This window comes from Aedes aegypti, chromosome 3, assembly GCF_002204515.2.
Source record: "Aedes aegypti strain LVP_AGWG chromosome 3, AaegL5.0 Primary Assembly, whole genome shotgun sequence".
NCBI classification, from domain to species: domain Eukaryota; kingdom Metazoa; phylum Arthropoda; class Insecta; order Diptera; family Culicidae; genus Aedes; species Aedes aegypti.
The window spans coordinates 120,365,233-120,387,727 of record NC_035109.1 but is presented as its reverse complement, the minus strand read 5'-3'; the positions used below and the strand labels follow the sequence as shown (position 1 = coordinate 120,387,727).

At 36.9% G+C, this 22,495-nt stretch overlaps 1 protein-coding gene across 6 annotated transcripts in view; it reads right to left on the bottom strand.

Annotated features, from left to right (window-relative positions):
• Positions 1-21,703, bottom strand: part of LOC5566886 (protein kinase C) — an 81,416-nt gene extending 59,713 nt beyond the window's left edge. The window contains exons 1-2 of one of the 6 annotated variants that reach the window (XM_021853364.1): positions 21,480-21,703; positions 8,441-9,034 (exon numbers count right to left, since the gene is read on the bottom strand). In XM_021853364.1, coding sequence (XP_021709056.1) covers positions 8,441-8,591 — 151 coding nt within the window. In that variant the 5' untranslated portion in view covers positions 8,592-9,034; positions 21,480-21,703. Of the gene's footprint in view, positions 1-8,440; positions 9,225-21,479 lie in introns of those variants that run through there. The other 5 variants (XM_021853365.1, XM_021853366.1, XM_021853367.1 and 2 more) reach the window with 5 other exon arrangements.
• Between the last annotated feature and the right edge of the window lie 792 nt (positions 21,704-22,495).

Sequence of the window (22,495 nt, the reverse complement as noted above, 5' to 3'; positions counted from 1 at the left end):
CTTGATGCTCACTCTGCTTGCTTGGAGGGTTGGATTTGTGTTGGTAGGCAACTGTTGTCACCTCTACACATCTCCTTGGCACTTTTCCACGGTGGGTGGAATCTTCATGGGTTGGTAGCTTTGGTAGCTCACATTGGGTTAGCACCTCTCCTTGTTGGATTGGCACACCTGCTCGTTGGGTTGATACTTTCTCTCGTTGTGTTGCTTCTTCTTCTCGGTGGCACTTCTGAACTATTGGAGCAACAGAAGGCGGGACACTCGGCGTTGGTGCCGACTTGCTCTTGATGACCTCGGCGAGATCACCCTCGGAATGCACCAGGGCTGCTCCACACACAGGATTCAACTTCATGGCTGAAGTTTCAGCGCTTGGTGGCTGCACGGAATGGATTGGGTTGATGGCAAAATGGCTCACCTTCAACTCGTTGGCTTGATCTGGAAACAGTTGCTCTGGGGACAGTTCTCTCGGTGGCGACGTGTTTGGCTTCTCCATCACGTCTGAAATCGGAACGGACTGTTCCGGCGGTGGACTCGGTGATCGGCTTCGAATCAGTGGGGTGCGCCAACGTGGCGCAGTGGTCGCAGCGAAGTAGTTGGATGATGGTGAATGATACATCTGATACCTGTCACTGGTGCTCGGGAATGAATGCAACAAGGTTTCCACCAGTAAGCAGGCATCATCGTGGAGGTCATCGAAGCGCTCATAATCCTTGTCCACATCCGAGTACCTGTCGACTGGGACTGCGGACAAGATCTCACCGTTCACTCGTTGGTATTGCTTGTAGAGGAACTGGAGTTCTCTTTGATACATCTTCACATGTGCCAAACTGGGTTGATCGTTACTGTCTCTCACTAACTGCTGCTGAATCTTCTTCACTTTGGCCTCGACGAGGCTACGTTCAGCGAACAGCCTTTTCACGTTGGCCATTTCGGGACACACTTCACACGCACGCTTCTTGTCTTGATTTGGACTCTTTCACTACTTCACTATCACTTTGCTTGCTTGGCAATTTCGTTTCCTCTCCGCCAATGGAAACCTAGAATATGTTCTCTATGCTCTTGTCTCGAGCTACCGGGCAAGAACAACAGCAATCCTCTTGGTAGGAAAGCTGATTGCTATCGGCGATAGCAATTGGAATGGAATTGTCCCAATCTGTTGATTGGCGACACACTATGCTGCTGTTGCAGCCTTCAAGGAACTGGCTCCTTGATCCGGCTCGATTGGACCATATGTTGCGTCGTGCAACGGGGGTTTGCTCTGTTGAGCTTGAACGGAACGATCTGTTGATCGTCCGCTAACCTGTTGCTTGGTGCAACAGGGCGCAAGGACCGATAGCTCGACTGAAATGGACTACTGATGACTCAAGCCTTCACGGAAGGCTGGTTTTTGGCTTCCACTGATGGAGGAGGAAAAGGCGATTTGATTCACTTGAACTACTGTATTCTTAACTTGCTTATGTTACACAGGTTGAAAGGAAACTAATGTTAACTCAAACGAAACTGATTGAAACTGAATCGAAACTGATGATGTTCTTGCGCATGCAAGCTGCTTATATAGGTTGCAGGTAAACAAAGTCTTGCATGCGCAACGGTGTGGGGAATGATGGGAATTTCCACTGCCTGGAAGATGCTGCAGTGGGTTCGATGATGATGATGATGATGCTGAAGGTTGTGCTAGTGGTGGTGCAATCTGTTTGGTTGATGCGTTCACGCTATACATAGCTGGCTAGATGGATGGCAATTAAATGAACAGAAAAGGGACGCAAATTGTCCTTTGGGGTATTTTTCGCTCCCTATTTTGATGCTGCAAAACGGGTAGCACAATGCAAGGATGTTGATGATGGAATATTCCGCTGCTGCCTGCTACCAGCGTTTCTCGAACTGCTTCTTTGTGACGTCGGGACGGAACAGACTCATTTCCCCGAAAATAACATTTTCCGAACTACGAAGCCACGAATTACTACAACCATGCTCTATCCTCATAAGATAGAAAAGCAGATGGTTAAGCTTGAGTACTGCACACAAAATCGATCAATTTGATCCCAGAGAGCCACAATTCAAGTTTCGATGAAATGAAATGAGTGAGTGAGTGAGTGTGAATCATTTCACCGAAACTTGAATTGCGGCCCACCGAGATCGAAACTGTCGGATCCCATGTGCAACACTCAAGCCCAACCACCTCCCCCTCCATCTCAGGAATACAACGCACAGTTATAACAGTTCATGGCTTCACAATTCGAATTTCGGGGAAATGAGTCTGGTCAACACTGGGCATGGGGCACCATGAAAAATCTTATCATGTCTTCCATTCTTCATAGGAATAAGTACGACGTTGATCGAGTTTGTATGTGTATTGAACAGATGATAAATAGTTTGATTTATTTTTCAAGTTTCCTGCTAATCTTGTTTTGATTTTGTTTTTGTCGAATCGTTTTTGTGGTGCGTACTCTTCCTGTCCTACCCACTTCTCGCACCACTGCATGTGCCCATATTGGCTTAAGCAATAATATGTACATTTTTTTACTTTGTAGAATAGATAAGAATCTTTCAATTGAATCAAAAAGGGACGATCTAACTTATAGTTGTATAATAAAACAGAACAAGTTTCATGGAAATACGGAAACTATGCTATGGTAAATCAATAAAATTCATGCTAATATTTATAATTGTGTATCATCATAAGAAGGTTTCGTAGAGGAGTATTTGGAAAAAAAAACCATACAGAAGTTTACTGAAGGAATTACAGTCATATCGAGTTGACTGTAATTCCTTCATTACGTACATCAATATTGAATTATAGGTACGTGTTAGGTGGTCGAATTTTACATTTTAGAAACCCGTACTCGACTTATTTTATATTTTCGAAACCGGACCTGACCCGAACCCGAAATAATAACTTCATACCAAACCCAGATGCGACCCGAATCCGAAAAATGGTGGTTGTTCAAACCCAAACCCAACACGAAACCCGAAAACTTTTTGTTATAAAAAAACGAATATAACCTGAGCTTAAAAAAATGGTAAATTCGTCGTTTCTGATGAATAAAGAAGTGTCCAAGTTTTTAAGTACTCTGTTCACAGTGATCACCAATCCAGACACAAAGCCAGCTTTTTTCAAACCCGTACCCGTTAGTTTCGAAGCCTTCTAAACCCAACCCGGACCCGAAAAAAATCAAATTTTCGAACCCGAACCTAACAAATTCGGCTTATTTAGTTATCTATCTATATAAATAAAAATGGAATGGTGTTTGTATGTCACGAAATGGCTTACAAACGGGTCAACGGATTTGAATGATTCTTTCTCAGTTTTGGTCGTCAAGGGTTCCGACGTGTTTGTGTGTATGGAAGTCCCAGGATTTTCATCGGGAAAGTCAGAAAAACGAACGTGATCGGAACTGTCATTTTGTATGGGACGATCCATAGCGTTTTTCAACAGCCTACTTGATGGCAAGACGAAGTTTGCCGGGACCACTAGTTTATAATAAAAGTCGGTTTTCATAGCTGCCTCCAGAGGCGCTTCATGAAAAGATTATGAGATGAACCAGTCTAGGGCTGAAAATCTCAATAATAAAGAATAAAAAAAAGGAAAAGATTGAAGAGACAAAGTTTATTAGTCGAGAATTTGAAGATTTTTTTTTGTGCTAGTGCAATTACGAAAATTGTAAGCATTGCTATTTGACAACTTCACCTTGTCAAACAATTTTAAACGTTTTCCCAAAAAAGATATCATTTAACAAGGTCAAATTAATGATGATGATGATGATGATGATTATTTAGCCACCATCAGCACAAGAATTACCTATGGCTGCAGAATCATACCGGGATGGTATGATCTACCTGATGGTTTGTTGTAGCAGGGCTAGTTAATATCTTTGAAGACCTTTGGAAGACGACACTAAGGCTGTTTTCTCATGACAAAAGGCTGGCGACCCCACGCACTTTCATCCAGTCAACAGTTCAATTAACTCCCTTAGGCTACCCCTTCCCAATACCCAATATATAGTAACATATCATACATAGTGTTATTAAAGTATCTTACCGTAAAATTATCATTTAACAAGGTCCAATTAATTTATAGTTATAATTTGAAATTTTATATTTATTGTATCCTTGATTGTACCCCGTTTTGCATAAAGTCGTTTGGCATAAGATCGTTTGGAATAATAGTCGTTTGGCATAAAGGCCGTTTGGTATAATGGTTGTTTGGCTTAATAGCAGTTTGGCATAATGATTGACTTAGAATGAATATCGGCATTTTCGAAGCTTTTACCGAGATAAACGCCACCGTGCCTATAGCAAAAAAATTTCATAGGTTCTAAATAAGCGTGGTGGTTGTTCAGAGCTATTCCAAGCCAAAAAATGTAGTGACATTGTTGAGCTTGTTGCGATATACATATTTGAAATTAGTAAATTGGCAAAGAAAATTCGCAGTTATTATCAAAGGGAACGCTCATTGAATATTTCGCTGCAGATCAAACAATGCCCCAGTTTGGACGTAACACTTGATGAAAATTAAATTGGTAAAAGAAAGGAAAACTTATTTGCAAAATATTAAAATCTCTTACATTTGCAGCATAATGCAAAAAAAAAGCCTATATACGAGAGCAAATTATTTTTCGCTTAAAATGTTATTGTTATTACATTTTTGAAAGAAAACATTTGTGGCAAGTTTTTGAACGATTCAATATAAATTTTAATTTTATAAGTGTACATTAAAAACACTGTCTATCATCGAAAGAAGGGATAATTTGTGATTGAAATAATATGTTTCCAGCATATTTCGAAAGGAGATCACGTGTTTACAAGATATTATTTCGGCATAATAAAACGAAAAGACATAAAAAAAAATTGCGCTCAGACTCATCGAAATCAAAGAAGGGTGCATATCAGATGACAAGCTCGTTCCCCACCCTGAAATGTATAAAGTTACGACAATTATGAATGCCAAAAACTTATCTGGGAAGTGGGTTATTCGGGGAACTGGCGACATTCGTGGAACCGACATTGGGGGAAAAGTAGCTCAACCCATCGATGTATTTGAAGTAATCGATTTCTTTTTTTGCTGGTAACTTGAGCAGATCAATATTATCGATTGCCACCTTTTTGTCAGTTGGAAACAAAAAAATATTTGAAAATATAGCTCCAAAGAACAGCTTATGTATACAGAAGGTGAAATTCATTAAAATTTCAAATCAACAATTTTTATACCTATAACAAGGGTTACATCATATTTAGAAAAAAAAACATAGAATGTTTGAAAGAAGGGTAAATTTGTACTAAATATATCAAAATCTTCAGTGCAAAAATTTATTCCAATAGCGGAACTTAAAAGAAGAATTAACATTTGAAAGAAGGGTAATTTCTAGATAAATAATAAAATACTATTGGCAATAACTTTCCTAATATGCTTTAATTTATTCAAGAGCATATGATTGTTGAATAAAGTGACATTTTATATCAATTAACTCCACAACAAGCCTGTTATCATCAGAAAGATTCAATAGAAACGTAAAAACGAATGTCATCTTAAGAAATTCTTGGTTTCAGACTTATTGCCAAACGACTTTATGCCAAACGGCTTTATGCCAAATGACTTTATGCCAAATGACCTACCACCGTATCCTTAGATTTTACTTAATGATACTTTATTTGCTTAATGAGATTTCTACACATTAAGAATACGTGAAATATATTCTGCCAAAAAAATTCAAAACAATATTTATTGAATATAGTTAGGTATTAAACAAAAATATATTTTTGTCAGAGTTATGGGAGGAATGATACTTTGCCCCTCTGGAAATGAATGAGGTGGCAAAAAGTGCTCCCCCCAATTTGGCGACTATGCATAGGGTTTATTTTAAATCAAAGGATTTTACACTCTAAGAAGATGCCTATAAGTTTTTCACTTGCATTAGACATAGTATTTAAAAAGAAATAATAAATTATTTTATCGGAGGGATGCCAAATCATCGTGGTTCGAAGTTGTGTACCTGTATTAAATTATATTTCAGCTATGATTCTAAAGGTTTATGGACAAAAGGTCGAAAGACAAGAGGACGAAAGGACAAAAGGTCGAAAACGATTTGCTTGGTGGGAAATTTATCCTTCTTGGAAAATAGATTTTCGACCTTTAGTCCCTCCATTTTTGATCTTCGACCTTTTGTCATAGATTCGATTCTAAATCAATGTTCAGAGTGACAAAAAACGTCAAAACAGATGCTCTTTGAGGTCTGTATATTATTTTTTTGGATTCGACTATTTTCATAGATTACTTGTTTTCAGATGTGCTGTGTCACAAATCTTCTATAGCTCTATATTCCTAGCTCGATGGTCCCTTAAATATCGGGTTATAGAGATTTATCACTATCTTCGAAATCCTTTAAGGAGCACATTGACGTTTTCTTGACTCCTGCTTATTCTGAAGCCCCTAACAAGATTTATGTAGAAATCTTTAAAATAATTCCCGAAAAATTTGCAAATTCTAAATCTTAGCAAATTCCAGATATTAGGAAAAAATACTGAAAGTGTTTAAGAGAGAATCTTTAAAAGAATTATGGTAGGTGGTCTTAGAGAATTCCATGAACAAAATATTGGGAAACTCCGCGTATGAATAGCATTATCAATTTGCAGCGTTTGGTGTGATAATGAAAATCAATATGAGTTGTAATGTCTAAATAGTCTATGCTGCCCACGTGTACGCTTATGAAGAGGAAAATTAGGCTGAGTACCAGGTAGATTACATGGGCATTAGACTGATGCAAATTTTGATGTTTTTGCTGCAAAATCAAAAAGTGGTCTTCAGCAAAGTTGTAGCTAGGAAGTTTTCACATGAGATGAGTGTGTTCACTTTTCTATAAAATATTATGACAAAGAGATAGAGGGCTGAACACAAAAGATTGGCGTTTTCCATAGAAATCTCCATATAAACTTCAAATGGCGTGTGCACAGTCAAATTTCTTCCGAATCACTTCAAACTTTGAGAGGGTGCTACATACCATAATTAAAATCGTTTAAGCATAGGGGAGCTAAAATTTCAAAATTTGCATCACTCTAATGGGCATGCAACTGCAAAATTGCAGAAAATTGTATTGGCCATCGTCACAGATAACCAAAGCTTAGAAGAACATTAATTACAACTTATATTTATTGAACGGAACCAACCTGATGAGCATAGATGCATTAGTTTAAGAGTTATCATTGTTGGAAATTTAAATTCGTCACAGCCCTCACTTCTCTTTTCAAGATTTAAAATGCTATCAAACATAATTTATGAACATTGATAGCTGATCAAGGATTGAAGCTTGAAAGATTTATTTGTACTGCACCAAGACCGTTTTTTAAAGAGATTTCTGAAAGCTTATGATGTCATGACGTTTGAAATAACTCATGTCTTAATCGTTATATTTGAGACGGATTAACATTGAACATGGATTAATGCTTCAAGCAAACAAGCCCAATGATGTCGACCATTTTGAAAATGAAACGATCGTTTTAACCAATACGGTATATTCAATTGCATTCTTATCATTTACACGGTCATTATCTTTAATTATCGTAGATACTCTAACGCATCACTTATCCATTTTTTCTCAGATTCCCGTGGCAGTCAATTGTTTATCAACAATTATGCGACCACCGATCTCTTCTCAGACTGGCAACGCTGAAACGCATGCTTATACGAGCGATTCGAGAGAGCGACCTATAATTCGGTGTCATACAAACGCACAGAAAACATACACGCGTAAGAATCATCATGTTCTCCCGCATAAACCCAACAAACCACACAAGCTTGTTTCCTCCAATCTAAAGAGGCAGCAGCAATGACTTTTCCTGAAGAGGGAGAGTTTTTCCTCCAAATACACACTCACACGCACACAAGGGCACTACACACGGCGAGCTCTGGGGAAATCCAGGACCATACGATTCCCTTCACAGCTCGTCACTGAACGCATTTTCGTGTCACTGCCGTAATGTAGGAAACAGCACAGGCAGCAGCACAAATGAGAATTCTTTGTGGCGTTTTGGTTTTTGGCATCTTTAATTCTGTTTAGTGCTTTCATGCAACGTACACGTCAAATTGACGTGTTTCGTCAAATGACGAGGAAATTCTTGCCCCAGTTCCACCTAATAAATTTCCCATTTTCCTCCTGACTGGCAGCCATTTTCATTTCACACTACTACTGTGATTTTCAAATGTCAATATCAAAGGAAGACATTTTTCCGAGTAGCATTTTCCTCTTTTAAGCCAGATTCTCACAGCAGTTTGGATGATTTAAGATGTTTTATTGTAATTTTTCCAAACTTGTTTTTATCATCCTAGGGTAAATTGAAGGGATAAAACATGGGACCAACTCCAGAAGATTCACTTATGCAATTACTGGACCCTGCAAGCTAATTTGCTATACTATATGATGTGATATTGAGGAAGGTGACGATCATTTACCTATGAACTTTTCATCAACATCTATAGAGACATACGGATCGATGAGTTGATCGCTGAGTCTGCCGAATGTCATCGTATGTCGCGTCTGAAAATCCGTCGGTCGCAGGCCACAGGCTTCGCAGATTTTCAAACGTAGGGTACCCGTAAACATTTTCCCGTCCTTGTAATCCCAGTTTTCAGTGCTGAAGGTGAATCGGATGTTGTGCCTTATATCCTGGAGGCGCTCGGCTGAGGTTTAGGTGACGACGGAACACTTAATCAATACTCAACCACACACTGGATTCGCTTTTTTCTTCCTGCCTCGAACTTTTCTTCACGCAATTTCCATTCACGCCAGATAGGACTACTTGGGAAACTCTGCTTTTTTGCCTAACTTTTTGCAGGCTCACACTTCACTTCACCCGAGATAGCTATTCTTCCTTGGCTGTATCCCACGAAAATTTCCTCTTCACTGCAAGTGCCCCGAGAACTGCACTACCAATAACCACAAAAATGGATCACGCCCGCACAAAACAAAAACTCAAAAAACCTAATGCATATCACAAGAATTGGTAAAATTTTCTCCGCGTTGCCGTGTATATCCTTCTGCTTTTTCTACACAAGAACCAGAGGAGAAAAAAGTCGAATTTTTCACTTCTCATACATATTTCTGCACCATCAAACCTTTTTTCACTGACTGACGGACTTGACGGGCTCCGACGAAAACGCAAGTACCAGTTTAGCTCATCTCGAGAGCGAAAAGGTGATCGCATATACACTCTTTCGGCGCTCGGGAGAAACGAGAATCTTCGTCTCGCACATCTGAATATTACCTGTTAGGGTGATTCATTGGACCACATGCTTTATCTTTTGTTAGAGAGCAATGTTTAGCAACCCAAATTATCGATGTATGGCACCCTTGTTTTTCATCTCGTGATCCTTATTACATATTTTCTTTATTAATATCATTACAAACATTACATTCATTTCTTATATTTCAGTGTTCTGTGTTAGAAAACACTATCATCCTAATATGTTAACACTAAATTGGGCATTTTGTTAACTACATATTACATTTCATTTGCCGTAGCAGTTCAGAATTTTTACAAGTGAGTTGATTTCACCTGCTTATAAGAGCGAAAAGTAAACGCTGTTAATTAACTTAACCTAACTTAAACTAGATATATTATGCAATTATCGTGGCAAAAGAGCTTTTGGTTTATGTGGAAATATTATTAGTTGAGTGTTGGAAGCATTTGGAGAAATCTTTCATTTTTGCAAGTATGAAGAAAAAATATCCAAACTTTTTTGTAATCTACCACAGATGACATGCAGGCTTTGTTCTTTGGCTGAGAGGCCTGTGTCATCCGCAAACAAAGATTTTTCACATCCCTGAGGTAATTCAGGTAAATCAGATGTGAGAATATTGTAAAATATTGGCTCCAAAGTGCTGCCTTGAGGAACACCAACTCTTACAGGAAGTCTTTCAGACTTGGAGATCTGATAATCAACCTGACGTGTACGATTTGATAGATAACTTTGGATTATTCTTACAATGTATACTGTATAATTCGAGTTTCAGTAGAGTAGCCTTCAGATTTATTGGAACGAATGAAATTTGTTACACATAACAGTTTGTGAGTGGTCGAATGTCCATGTCGGAATCCGAACTGTTCATTGGCAAAAATTGAATTTTCGTTGAATTGGACCAAAATGACCTTCTTAAAAAGCATCTGCAGAATTTTTAATATATGTCCGGTTTTAAAATATGTGCAACCTTGGTATTTTTCATTTATCAGGAAAATATGCCAACTGAAAATATTTGTTGAATATATCAACCAAGAATGATTAGCTACTATCTGGAAGCTTCTTGGTGAGGATGTACAAAGTTCCATCCTCACCAAGGGTTTTCATAGTTTTGATTTTTTTTAATGATTGTTTTCACTTCTTCCTATCAGTCTCCCAGGAAGTTTCAAAAAACTTTCTCTTTATTGAAAATGCTTTCGAAGTCCTAAGCAATTTGATTTTCAATTGGACTAATGAGTCCTAAATCAAAATTATGCGCACTTTTTCTCAATTAGTTATGTAGTATTAATTTGTGTCCCTTTTTCAATGCCGGAATTGGCTCCTGAGTTTTTTTTTTTTTCAAAGTTTTACATAATTTCCAAAAAAGCTTATACAACTAAAATTGTTGTTCCTTAATTGAGAAAATCGTTTTTTATTTTATTTTTTGCAGATCCTGTCTAGATTTTTCATAGCAGGATCGCAAGTGCGTTGAAATTGCATTCTTCTGTCTTAACCCGTAGGCTACGGGGCTGACAACCAAAATTCAAATTGCTCGTATTTGAGCATACCTCCATATTTTTCAATGAAATTTTGAGGATTGCTTCACTAATAGTTGTAGTTTCATGAATAAGGGGAAAGTATAGATTCAGAGTATTGTGGACAAAGTTATTCCTGAACATCTCTGGGTCAGGTAGGGTAAAAATCACATAAACTTCCTTTTAAAACTCATTTATCGTTTGGAAACGAAATGTTTTCATACAAAAAGTGAATAGACCCGTTATTTTTAATAAGTTACGATGCTGCAGGATATTAAGAAAAAATAAAATTAACCTAGAATAATGCTAAGGCCTCCAAAACATTCTGAAGTTTTGACCATAATCTATACAGGTTCATAAATTATTTTAAGCGAGTGATGTTCACTTTTAGTGGTTTACAGCACTCATTTAGCCTTAACAGACGAGTTCACAAATTTTGACAAGATATTGGATATTGGAAGTCATCCAAATTAACCTGGAGTTCAGGTCATTTTGATCTATCAAATCTACTACAGTTTATACTCACCCAATTCCCGTGAAACCTTCTCGTTCCTATCCATAAAGCTTTATATGACTCGGAAAATGTATTGCTATGAATATTGAACATCTTAAGGTCTTCAGAACATACTGAAGTTGTGGGTATCAATTTCTATATGTAGCTTGACTTATTATTCAAACAAAATGTTTTCAATATACCCATACTTGATCGCAAATCTCAGTTAGAGTTTAAAAAAAATGTGTCAGATGTGTTCACAAATTTTGACAAGATATTGGATATTGGAAGTCATCCAAATCAACCTGGAGTTCAGGTAATTTTGATCTATTAAATCTACTTCAGTTTAAACTCACCCAATTCCCGTGAAACCTTCTCGTTCATATCCATAAAGCTTTATATGACTTAAGATTGTTCTACGCAAACATTATTCTTCAAAATAGTTTCATTTTCTTCGAATATACAATCTTTATTGGACCATAATTTCTCAATGTTTTAACAGTTTCCGTTATTAGGTGCTATCCGGTACAAGGGGATCTTCCCCTATTAGTACTTGCCACACAATGATAAGATCGCCAGAAAGAAGAATAAACATCCTAATCACATTTCAAAAGCTTTGCAGATGTCCTTAGATATTCTACGATATCAGATGTTGAAAACGAGTGATGAACAGTACCAGTAGATCCAGTAGATATTGTAAATCTTATCATCAGAGTGGTTTAAAGTGCATAAGGGCTGTCCATTAACCACGTGGCCATTTTTCAAGAGATACCAGCCCCCCCTCACCCTCGTGATTATCTGTCCATACAAACATTTCAATATATGTATGGACCGTGGTCATCGGCCAAACCCCCCCTCACCCCATAAATGTCCACGTGGCTTATGGACGTCCCCATAGATCAATCAACAAGCTCGGAAACATTTTTTTTAAACTTTAACGGAGACATGCCCACAACTTCAGTATGCTCTGACGACCTTAAGATGTCCAATATTCATAGCAGTACATTTTCCGAGTCATATAAAGCTTTATGGATAGGAACGAGAAAGTTTCACGTGAATTGGGTGAGTATAAACTGTAGTAGATTTAATAGATCAAAATGACCTGAACTCCAGGTTGATTTGGATGACTTCCAATATCCAATATCTTGTCAAAATTTGTGAACACGTCTGACACTTTTTTTTTTAACTCTATCTGAGATTTGCGATCAAGTATGGGTATATTGAAAACATTTTGTTTGAATAATAAGTGAAGCTGCATATAGAAATTGATGCCCACAACTTCAGTTGTTCTGTGGACCTTAAGATGTTCAATATTCATAGCAGTACATTTTCCTAGTCATATAAAGCTATATGGATAGGTACGAGAAGGTTTCACGGGAATTGGGTGAGTATAAACTGTAGTAGATTTGATAGATCAAAATTACCTGAACTCCAGGTTGATTTGGATGACTTCCAATATCCAATATCTTGTCAAAATTTGTGAACACGTCTGACACATTTTTTTAACTCTAACGGAGATTTGCGCTCAAGTATGGGTATATTGAAAACATTTTGTTTGAATAATAAGTGAAGCTGCATATAGAAATTGATGCCCACAACTTCAGTTGTTCTGAAGACCTTAAGATGTTCAATATTCATAGCAGTACATTTTCCGAGTCATATATAGCTTTATGGATAGGAACGAGAAGGTTTCACGGGAATTGGGTGAGTATAAACTGTAGTAGATTTGATAGATCAAAATGACCTGAACTCCAGGTTAATTTGGATGACCTCCAATATCCAATATCTTGTCAAAATGTGTGAACACGTCTGTTAAGGCTAAATGAGTGCTGTAAACCACTAAAAGTGAACATCACTCGCTTAAAATAATTTATGAACCTGTGTAGATTATGGTCAAAACTTCAGAATGTTTTGGAGGCCTTACCATTATTCTAGGTTATTTTTTTTTTCTTAATATCCTGCAGCATCGTAACTTATTAAAAATAACGGGTCTATTAACTTTTTGTATGAAAACATTTCGTTTCCAAACGATAAATGAGTTCTAAGAGGAAGTTTATGTGATTTTTACCCTACCTGACCCAGAGATGTTCTGGAATAACTTTGTCCACAATACTCTGAATCTATACTTTCCCCTTATTCATGAAACTACAACTATTAGTGAAGCAATCCTCAAAATTTCACTGAAAAATTTGGAGTTATGCTCAAATTCGAGCAATTTGAATTTTGGTTGTCAGCCCCGTAGCCTACGGGTTAAGAGTCATCGTCTAAAATCAAGATCATGGTATATAATCTCGGATCCGAATTTTACTTTTAGTACTGCAATGCCTCTTGTTTCAAGGATGGAATTAGTTAAAGTTTCAATGTGACTAGAGTCGGTTAAGACCAAATCAAACGTAGAAGGGTTTCTAGAAGGGAGAAACAAGTAGGGCTATCAATGTATTAAATCGAGCAATATCCTGAAGAGCGCTCATCAGATAAAATTCTACCGTCGGATCTATTATGAATGTATATTTACCATGCTGTGTTTCAACAGAAACACTCGAAAGTTTCGAAAACTTTGGTTTCAAATGACGAAAAAAGTTGATGTTTTATACGCCTATGAATAATGATAGCAACTCCCTCACATTGCCCATTAAGTTGACCATAACGATAAACTAAAAAGTTTGGATCTTTTACCATTTAAATTTAAAATATTTTTTTTTAGAAAAACATAAACCTATAACAACTTTAATAATAAATTGTACACCAACTTGGACTGCTTCATGCATTTTGGTGGTTTTGAACATTGCATAAATCATTTGATTCAATTGTTCAGTTAATAACTTAAAATCAAAGGGACACATTTTACTAGAAGTAGGTTCATTTCTGATGGTTTTTTGTTGGGATTATCCGTTGATGAAGAGACGGAATATGAGTTGCCTGCGGTGGCAGGGGTATTTCCATTTGATTTGAAACAATTAGAACGGTTACCCGTAGGAAGACAATTTCAAAAGAAAGAACTGAAACTGTCTGCTACAATATTGGTATATGATTTTACTTGGGTTAATCCATTCAAAATTTAAAAATTCGAAAGAATTTTTGACGGAAGAAAATTAGCTTGTGAATGAGCATGATTATAATTTACCTGGTGGGTATGATTATTAAGCAAGCGATCGTTGGCTGCAAAATGAGAGTTTTTGAAAATTCTACTTGGGGAATTCTGGCTACAAAAAAGTTGCCGTTCGTCTGCCTGGAACGAGCCTCAACGATCCGTTTACGCGGAGGGCAATCCCAAAAGTTAGACAATTTGTGCATACACAATTTTTGGTATCTTCATTCACAAGTCAGACGTCCATGCGGCAATGTTTTGTACCATGTCTCACTTTTGACACCGACAGCACTGAGTGAGGTTCTGAATATTTCCTTCAGGTTTTCCATAATTTTCCCCATGTCACACAGACATCGAACATAAGTCTTGGTTTTTCTGAAGTTTTAATATTATTTAGATTACTTCTTGAAAAAATCCTTTCCGACGAATGCCAAATTGGGTTCTCTTGTTCATGATGATTACTTGGACTGGAGAAAATCCAAGTATATAATTTATTCAATTTTTGATCTCTTCAGGTGACTTCAGGTCACTTGAGAGACCTTTCAAGACGACTTTGAATAAAAGTTCAGTTTTGTCGTCATCAGTAAAAACAATTGTGCTTCTTTTTTTCGGAATGTTTTAGAAGAAGTTCGCGATCTTTAAGGGTTTTCGGCAATACGCGACAGTCTCCTTCTAAGACAGTTTTTTTTTTTCAAGAAGGTGTTCATGATGGATTATCACCGCTAGCTTTCAATAACGCATCCAACAAAAAATCGAAGGCACGGGTCCAAACAAGGATCGAAAAGGGAGCCTCGTTGGATAAACGTACGACTCGTGCTGAAAAAATCATCATTTTGCAACTTGTTGCATAAATAACTATTTTTGTAGCACTAAAAAGTACTTTTTTGCAATTCCGTTGTAAATCAATCAACTTTTCATTGAGAAGTTGATCAACATAACGGCCTACTTTTCCTACCGAAAGAAACAGTGCTGAAAAGTGCTACTTTTCAGCACTCTTTTCGGTGCTGAAAAGTAGCACTTTTCAGTATTGTTTTGGTAAGCGTCAACCTAATAACCCAGTCTCTTCATGCCATGCTTATTCTGCGCTGAGTGTGAGTCGAGATGAGTCGTTCTCATCTCGGGTGATGTTAATCAAATTGAAGCGAGTCGACAGCTCACCGACTCGTCTCGCCATGCCGCACAGAATAAGCACAATTGTATCTGATTCTTGGGGTCACCGGTCGTAAAATCGACGTGAGGTAAGAATAGTCTGTATCGTATAGCCAGGTGAAAATTCTCGATTCGAGTGAAGTGACTGTCCATTTGGTTTACACGGCGAGTCACTTCACTAGAGTCTAAGCCCGTTGTGCGATCTGATTCCTACACAGGTTGGCGATTTTGATGTGGGATCGGATCGTCCAGCTTTTGTAGTCAGCTACTGTCCTCGATGTCTTACCTGTTCATTCATTCAATGGATCAGTGCACGAGTTCACTATTTTGACGTTTGAGCGGTGCCGAATTTACTCATTCCCATGGTAACATAAATAACACGGCACCGCTAAAACGTCAAAGAATGAACGCGTGCATTGATCCATGGGAAGTATAGCTCTAAATTTGTGACATTCATGGGTACTACTGTAGCACAGCCTACGTGATTGAAAAATACTGAATTGAAACTACGCATGGCTGTATGCCCATGTGGGTTCTCTTGAAATGTTTGTTTTTGTTTAGAGTTTATCCAGTTCAATAGCATTTTTCGAAATAGCAAAAAATGTTGTATGCAACTCGTTGCAAAACTCGATTTTTTCAGCACTCGTTGTATTTATCCAACTCGGCGAGCCTCGTTGGATAAACGTACAACTCGTGCTGAAAAATCATCATTTTGCAACTTGTTGCATAAATAACTATTTTGTCGCACTGAAATGTACTGTTTTTGTAGCACTGAGAAGTACAACTTAATTGCTTTAGGGTTAAGGTAGGTCGAAATTTCATCAACCTTTTTAATAATTCTTCGAATTGCAAAGACTCATTTTTAGCATATCGATAGCCTGTCGGAACTGTTGAAACAGTGTAGGGTAATTCGCTAATTGTTGAACGCTATCCAAATGTTGAACGATCTGTAGAAACCATGTTAAAACAGGAAATTGAACCATTTTCAAACAGTTTCGATAAATTATACAGATTATTTTGTAAGTTAGCTGTACTATTGGACACAATAAATTTAATTAGCACATTAATTTCTTAAACGAAATATTTATTTAATTTTTTATCGGTAGGTGAAACGAAAATTTCAATTCTCTTAGAAAAAAAACTTAAGCTGGGGCTGCCATGAAATAAGCTGTGTGGTAAAACATACTACGTATATTGGGTTAAGCACCTATTCACGATATCAGTAAAAGTCCACTTTAATTATTTTCTAAACATCCGTACAATTTACTCGTACCTTTTATTGTGCTTTGCTTTGATAAATGGATTATTGGGAAAGTTGTGTATCGCATTTCGAAGGTCACCAAGCAGTGGTTCCAATATGTTTCTAAGCAAAAGGAAAGTTCTTCAAATGTACATTTACGCGACAAATTACACTGGGTTTTCTATCCAAATGCAGATTTGCACTTTACTGCATCATTGTCACAATTAATTATAATCGAACAAGCCTATTTCAAATGGCTGACATACTTTTACAAATGTTTTACAAGCAAGTTTTCGTGAAACAAATGAAACAACCAAACTAGCAACTCTGCTGAGAGCACATGTTTTTGATAAAACGTAAACAATTTTCGTTGGCGCGAAACCGATTCACTGCCTTTTCTTGCCCGCCAACGGCGAAAACAAAGGGTTTGACGTTTCCGCACTTATGAACCCGCCCGCACTTCTGAAGTGCGGGGTCCAATAAGGTGGGAACTGCGCAATAATTACAACATTTTCAATTGCATTTTCGATTCACGTACATTTTCCATTTGTTGAACACTAGCATAACATGACAGGCTTGGTTTCATCAACAGTATTGCCAGATTTTCTATTTTCGTAGCAAACACCTATATTGAAATGGAATATTGCATTACACAATATAGTATTGTTTATTGCTTTAATTGTCTGTTGAATAATTAGGGGCGGTCCATTAATTACGTAAGGGTTTATGGGGGGAGATTTCTTACGTGTTATACAAATTATTGTTAATTTTCATACGAAAAATCTTACCATGGGGGAGGGGGGGTTGAAAAACCCCGAAAAATGTCTTACGTAATAAATGGACAGCCCCTTATTATTAAAAAAATCCTATAATGGTGTCTGTTGCAATGATGAAAAACGCGATTCAGCAAAGTATAATTAATTGCATCCCTGGCTATATCCTGAATCTTTTTCGAATTTCACTATCTTCACTATGGCATAAATGCCATCACCGTTTGTTTGTTTACATCATGATTGAAATTACGCAACAGCTTCCGATTTATCCGGAGTATAACCCCAATCGCGAGATTGATGCTGTAATGTCGATCAATGAAGCCGCTAAATGTACATGTACATCAGGAGAAGCCGCTAAAGTCTATGGAGTGCCGAAGGGGACGATTCACTTCCGTCTCAGCCCAGAGTGGTCAGGGAAAGTGCTTCACGGAGCTTACCCTGTCCTCACAACCGACGAGGATCGCGAACTTGCAAGTTTAATGAATGCGAGAGTAAAGCGGTCAACATTTAGCGACAATCGTTCAACATTAGGATAATATGGGTTATGTATGTGTTCAACAATTGGGAATAGAACTATCTTTTTAAATATATATTTTTAAATTTCAAAATGGACTTTACAGTGCCAAAAATGTAACAGGAATAATGTTAAACAATCGCCTACGGTGTTGAATGCTTTTTTTTAGCAACCTTTCTATCAGAATTTCCATTACAATCAAATAACATAAAAACGTCTTTCTTAACCGTTCAACATTTGGCGATTTACCCTACTTCTTATGAAATATGCTCTAAATTTGAACAAAATGTTGAAGACCGAAAATTTCTCCGAAATGTTTTAAATTTAGTTCTAAATTCATGTTCGATAAATTGCATGAATTGATGTAGAAAACTTATCTTTGATGTTTTCTGAACTGTTTTTGAGTTCTCCTAGGGAGATAAATGATCTAGAAAATCAATCCGTGTTAACAGAAAAAATAGTTAGTCAAACCTATTGGATACCATCGTCGGGGTGACAATGGGTCAAAAACGCATATGTTCATGTTGTTTGCTGGATAAATCTTGTAATTTGGCTGTTTCGCCATGAGAATATTTCATCTCATGGGAGATAGATTTGAAAATATCGAAAAAAAAAAACAATAAAAAAAATCGTTAATTTCCATTAGTTTATAAAAGTATGAAAAATTGATCCATTCTCACCCCATAGATGGGGTGACATTGGCTCAAAGAAACAAGAGTTGGTCCTCATTAGAAACAAAGCAAAAGAATTGTCCTCTGTTTATGTTTGATTCTACCTACTTACCAATGAAAATTAATACAATTGACATCAAAAATAAATTTCAACATAATGATAGTCCCTTTAAAAGATTGGTTTTGTATGACACTATAAAATGAGCAATTCGAAAGGCGCTATTTTCAAAATTAGTTTCAAGTCAATATTTCAAATAATTGCTGAGATATTTCCCAGCAAAAATTTCAAAATCTCCTACTGTAACAACTGGAGAAATCAGTTGAAAGATTAGAGAACAAATAACTGGTGGAATTTCTATAACAGTTTTGAAAAAAAAAATAAGGTAATACCTGAGGAAATGATTGGAGGTAGCTGCTTTAGAGGAGCAAATTCTGGAAAAATTCTTCTAAACATTTTTTGAAAAATCTCTGGAAGAATGTTTGGGATATTTGGTATAAAAACCTTTAAAAGAATCTCAGAGAGATCCCTGTAGGAGACCCTGAAAAAAAAATCTAAAAAAATCACAACGATGATTCCTGAAGTTTTTCCTCGAGGAATCGGTGACGAAATTCTTGCAGAGCCTGTTGGACTCGTTAGTCTCTTAAGGTTTCTCTGGTGCGTGTGCAATTGTGCATCAGGATTCAATGCAAACAGAATTAGGAAAATAGATACTTTAGAGAACATTTTGGTTAAAATAGAGACTAAAGAGAACTCTCATTAAATATAATACTTCTTATAGAGTTACATTAATACATGGACAAGGTCTCTAAAAAGAAACCTGCTATCAACCCTGTCTTTAAGATCATTCGTTGGAATAATTTGTATTATCATTCATATTAAAGTATATGAAAATCAGTGGCGACTCGTAACCTCACTTTCTACCTGTTCTACGTATCTAAAAATTACTATTTTGACAAATTTAGATCATATACCCAAAAGTTTACGATTGAAATCGTGCTTTCTAAAAAAAACTCTACTCATTAGATGCAAATTTGTTGCTGAAATTCAAGAATTTCCATTCGTGGAACAGGTAGATTTGAGGTTAGGGAATCGCCACTGATGAAAATTTATTATATGTATATCCTTTTTGAACCAATTTTTATTAAAGAAATTTGACAAAAAATTATTGTCTTTACAACCAGTGAGGATGTTCTAATTTTCTAGATAAAAATTGTTAAACAGCAAAAAATCTGCTGTCTTGTGTAGTGGCTAATAGAAACAGTTTTCTGAAAAAAAAAACAGAAGATTCTTGAGAATTGTTTTATCGTGCAGAAACTCCATCAAATATTCCACTGGAATTTCTATAACAACCTGTAAAAAAAAAACATTCTGAGAATCGTTTTAATCTGCTCAAAATATGTTTATGGAATATATAAATATATAGGAATTGCCTTGAAAATCGTCAAGAGATTCAGCATAACTTTGATCGATTATATCAAGTGTGATCTCACTTACAGAAATCGCTAGCACCATCACACTCGTGCTGCGTGTAACACGATGGGACTGGCCTTAGATTAATCCATTACTTTCTCCAAAGATTTTTCAAGACTTCTCTGATGATTTAGTATGTAAGATAGAGACAGTTCTAAAGAATTACTTACAGGAACCATCATGGAAATTTTTCACAAAACATTGAAATGGTTGGTCGTAGATATTTTTGCAAACGATTGCTCCATTTGTTTTGCTAGCGGTTGAAGAAGATTCTTGTAACAATTTTTACAGTTAGTTCCCCAGTTCACTATAGATAATCTCAATCGTTCTTAACATGTATGCTTGTATGTATATTGAACAGATGATAAGTAGTCAAGCTTTCTGTTGATCTCGTTTTTTGTTGAATCGTGGGTAGGATAATCCTTTGACTGTCTTACCCAGGTGTTTTTGTTCGTAGTACATGTCCTACCTGTCCTACCCACTTCCCACGCCACTGCATATGTGAAACTGTATCTGAAAGTTATCACCAAATTTCCCTAAATTATCAGAACTGCAAGTCTGACAGACTTCCTGTAAGTGAAGATTTCTCCTTATACTTCCAAAGCTCAAATTTTAATATGCCCACATAAACCAAAACCTTGATTATTAAATTAAATCAAATTTAAAATTTAGGGTCAAATTTAACAAATATATAAAATGTCTGTATTCACATATTAACAAATAATCTAAATTTTGTCGCAAGAGCAAGCTTCTGAACTTCAAACATTTTTAAGCCGGTCATGTTGTATGCTGTACCAATATGGACTAGCTGTTGTAGTACCATGAACGAAGTATCATGAAGGTGTAGCATGACATAAAACACATATGTGTAATAAATGTCATATTTTAAATTATACTACTAAAATTTTGTGAAAACAAGTGTAATTCTAAACCTAGATAGTCCGCGAAACAAACCAACATAAAAAATTTCTATAATTGAATCACCCTAACCACCACACAGAACGACAGAACACCTTCACTATCACTGTATATCAATGGATATGAACGTTTCGCGAAGACTTGCGATATCCCAACTTCATGCACTATAGAGATTCTGAACGCAAAACTGGTCTTGTGTTGGTGGTTCACAGGTTTATTCTCTGCGATGGAGAGAATTCGTTCATCTGGATAGGCTTCATTCAATGGTGTATTGACAACAGCAGGTGAAGAATATACGGTGTGTAAGTCTGGCTATATCCACAACACTTTCTCTCGCCTTTCTCCGCGAGGCGTTCAATGTTCGTGTGTTTCTGTCTGCTTCATGATGACTGAGGCAAAAGGTTTTGGCAAACCTCACTCACTTTCAACACTGTCGCCGATACTACATCACTGCAAATATTGTTCTCTCATATTCGCGACGACACAATACGATGCTCTTTACAATTCGATCGCGTAAAATGTGTACTGTTCACTTTGAGTACGTTTCGCAGAAAGTCCCACTTGCGCGACGAGGATTCTGTATGTGCGAGACGAGAACGCACTGATCTCACTGACTTGACTGCAGCTGCTGTGGCTGCCTACATATGTTATGTTCCATCCGATTCAACCAACCACTTTACTATAATCTTTTTGTGTGTGCGTTTAAAGGGCGATACATCGTCTATCCTTCACTGGCCAGTGTGCAAGCTCTAATGATGCGCTTACTCGCTCTAATATTGACCGTAGTTGTCAAACTAACTGAAATTTTAACGGGATGTCTAAAAATAGAAGCTTCTCCTTCTTTATCAACGTCTCAGTGGTGAAGTAATTCAATATGACAGTTGCAAATGTTATATGATTTGGATTTTTACTTCTTCATAACATTGTGGGTTAATGGACACTCAGAAGCCCGGCTCCAGCGTTAAAACCATTTAAATAACGCAAATCGTTTAAAAAATAAGCGAACCTCCATATGAGCGCCCCTTAACAAAAGTTTAATTCCGTTTTTTTGTGTGACACAACTTTATGTAATATCGTTTTAAAAATTCCGAAGGCCTAGGCCTTTTAATGAGATTTAAGTTCCATGCAGAGCCGTAGCCTGGCCTCATGGTGCCCTTGGCGAACGGACATTTGAGCGCCCCTTCCTTTGTCCCTAGGAGGTATGACTGATAGCTCGGAGGTTAATATTTTTTTAACACATTTCCTGTTTATATGGCTAGATATAAATCTGCAGAAGTTACTGGAATCTATAAAACTTTTTTTAGACATTTCTGTATAATGCATATTCTCAAACAAATGCTAGTAGACAATTGTTTAGATTCTTTTTAGATTGAAAAAAAAAATCCATCAAAACAATTTTATTTTTTTGATCAAAAAATGTGAGAACAACTGTAGATAA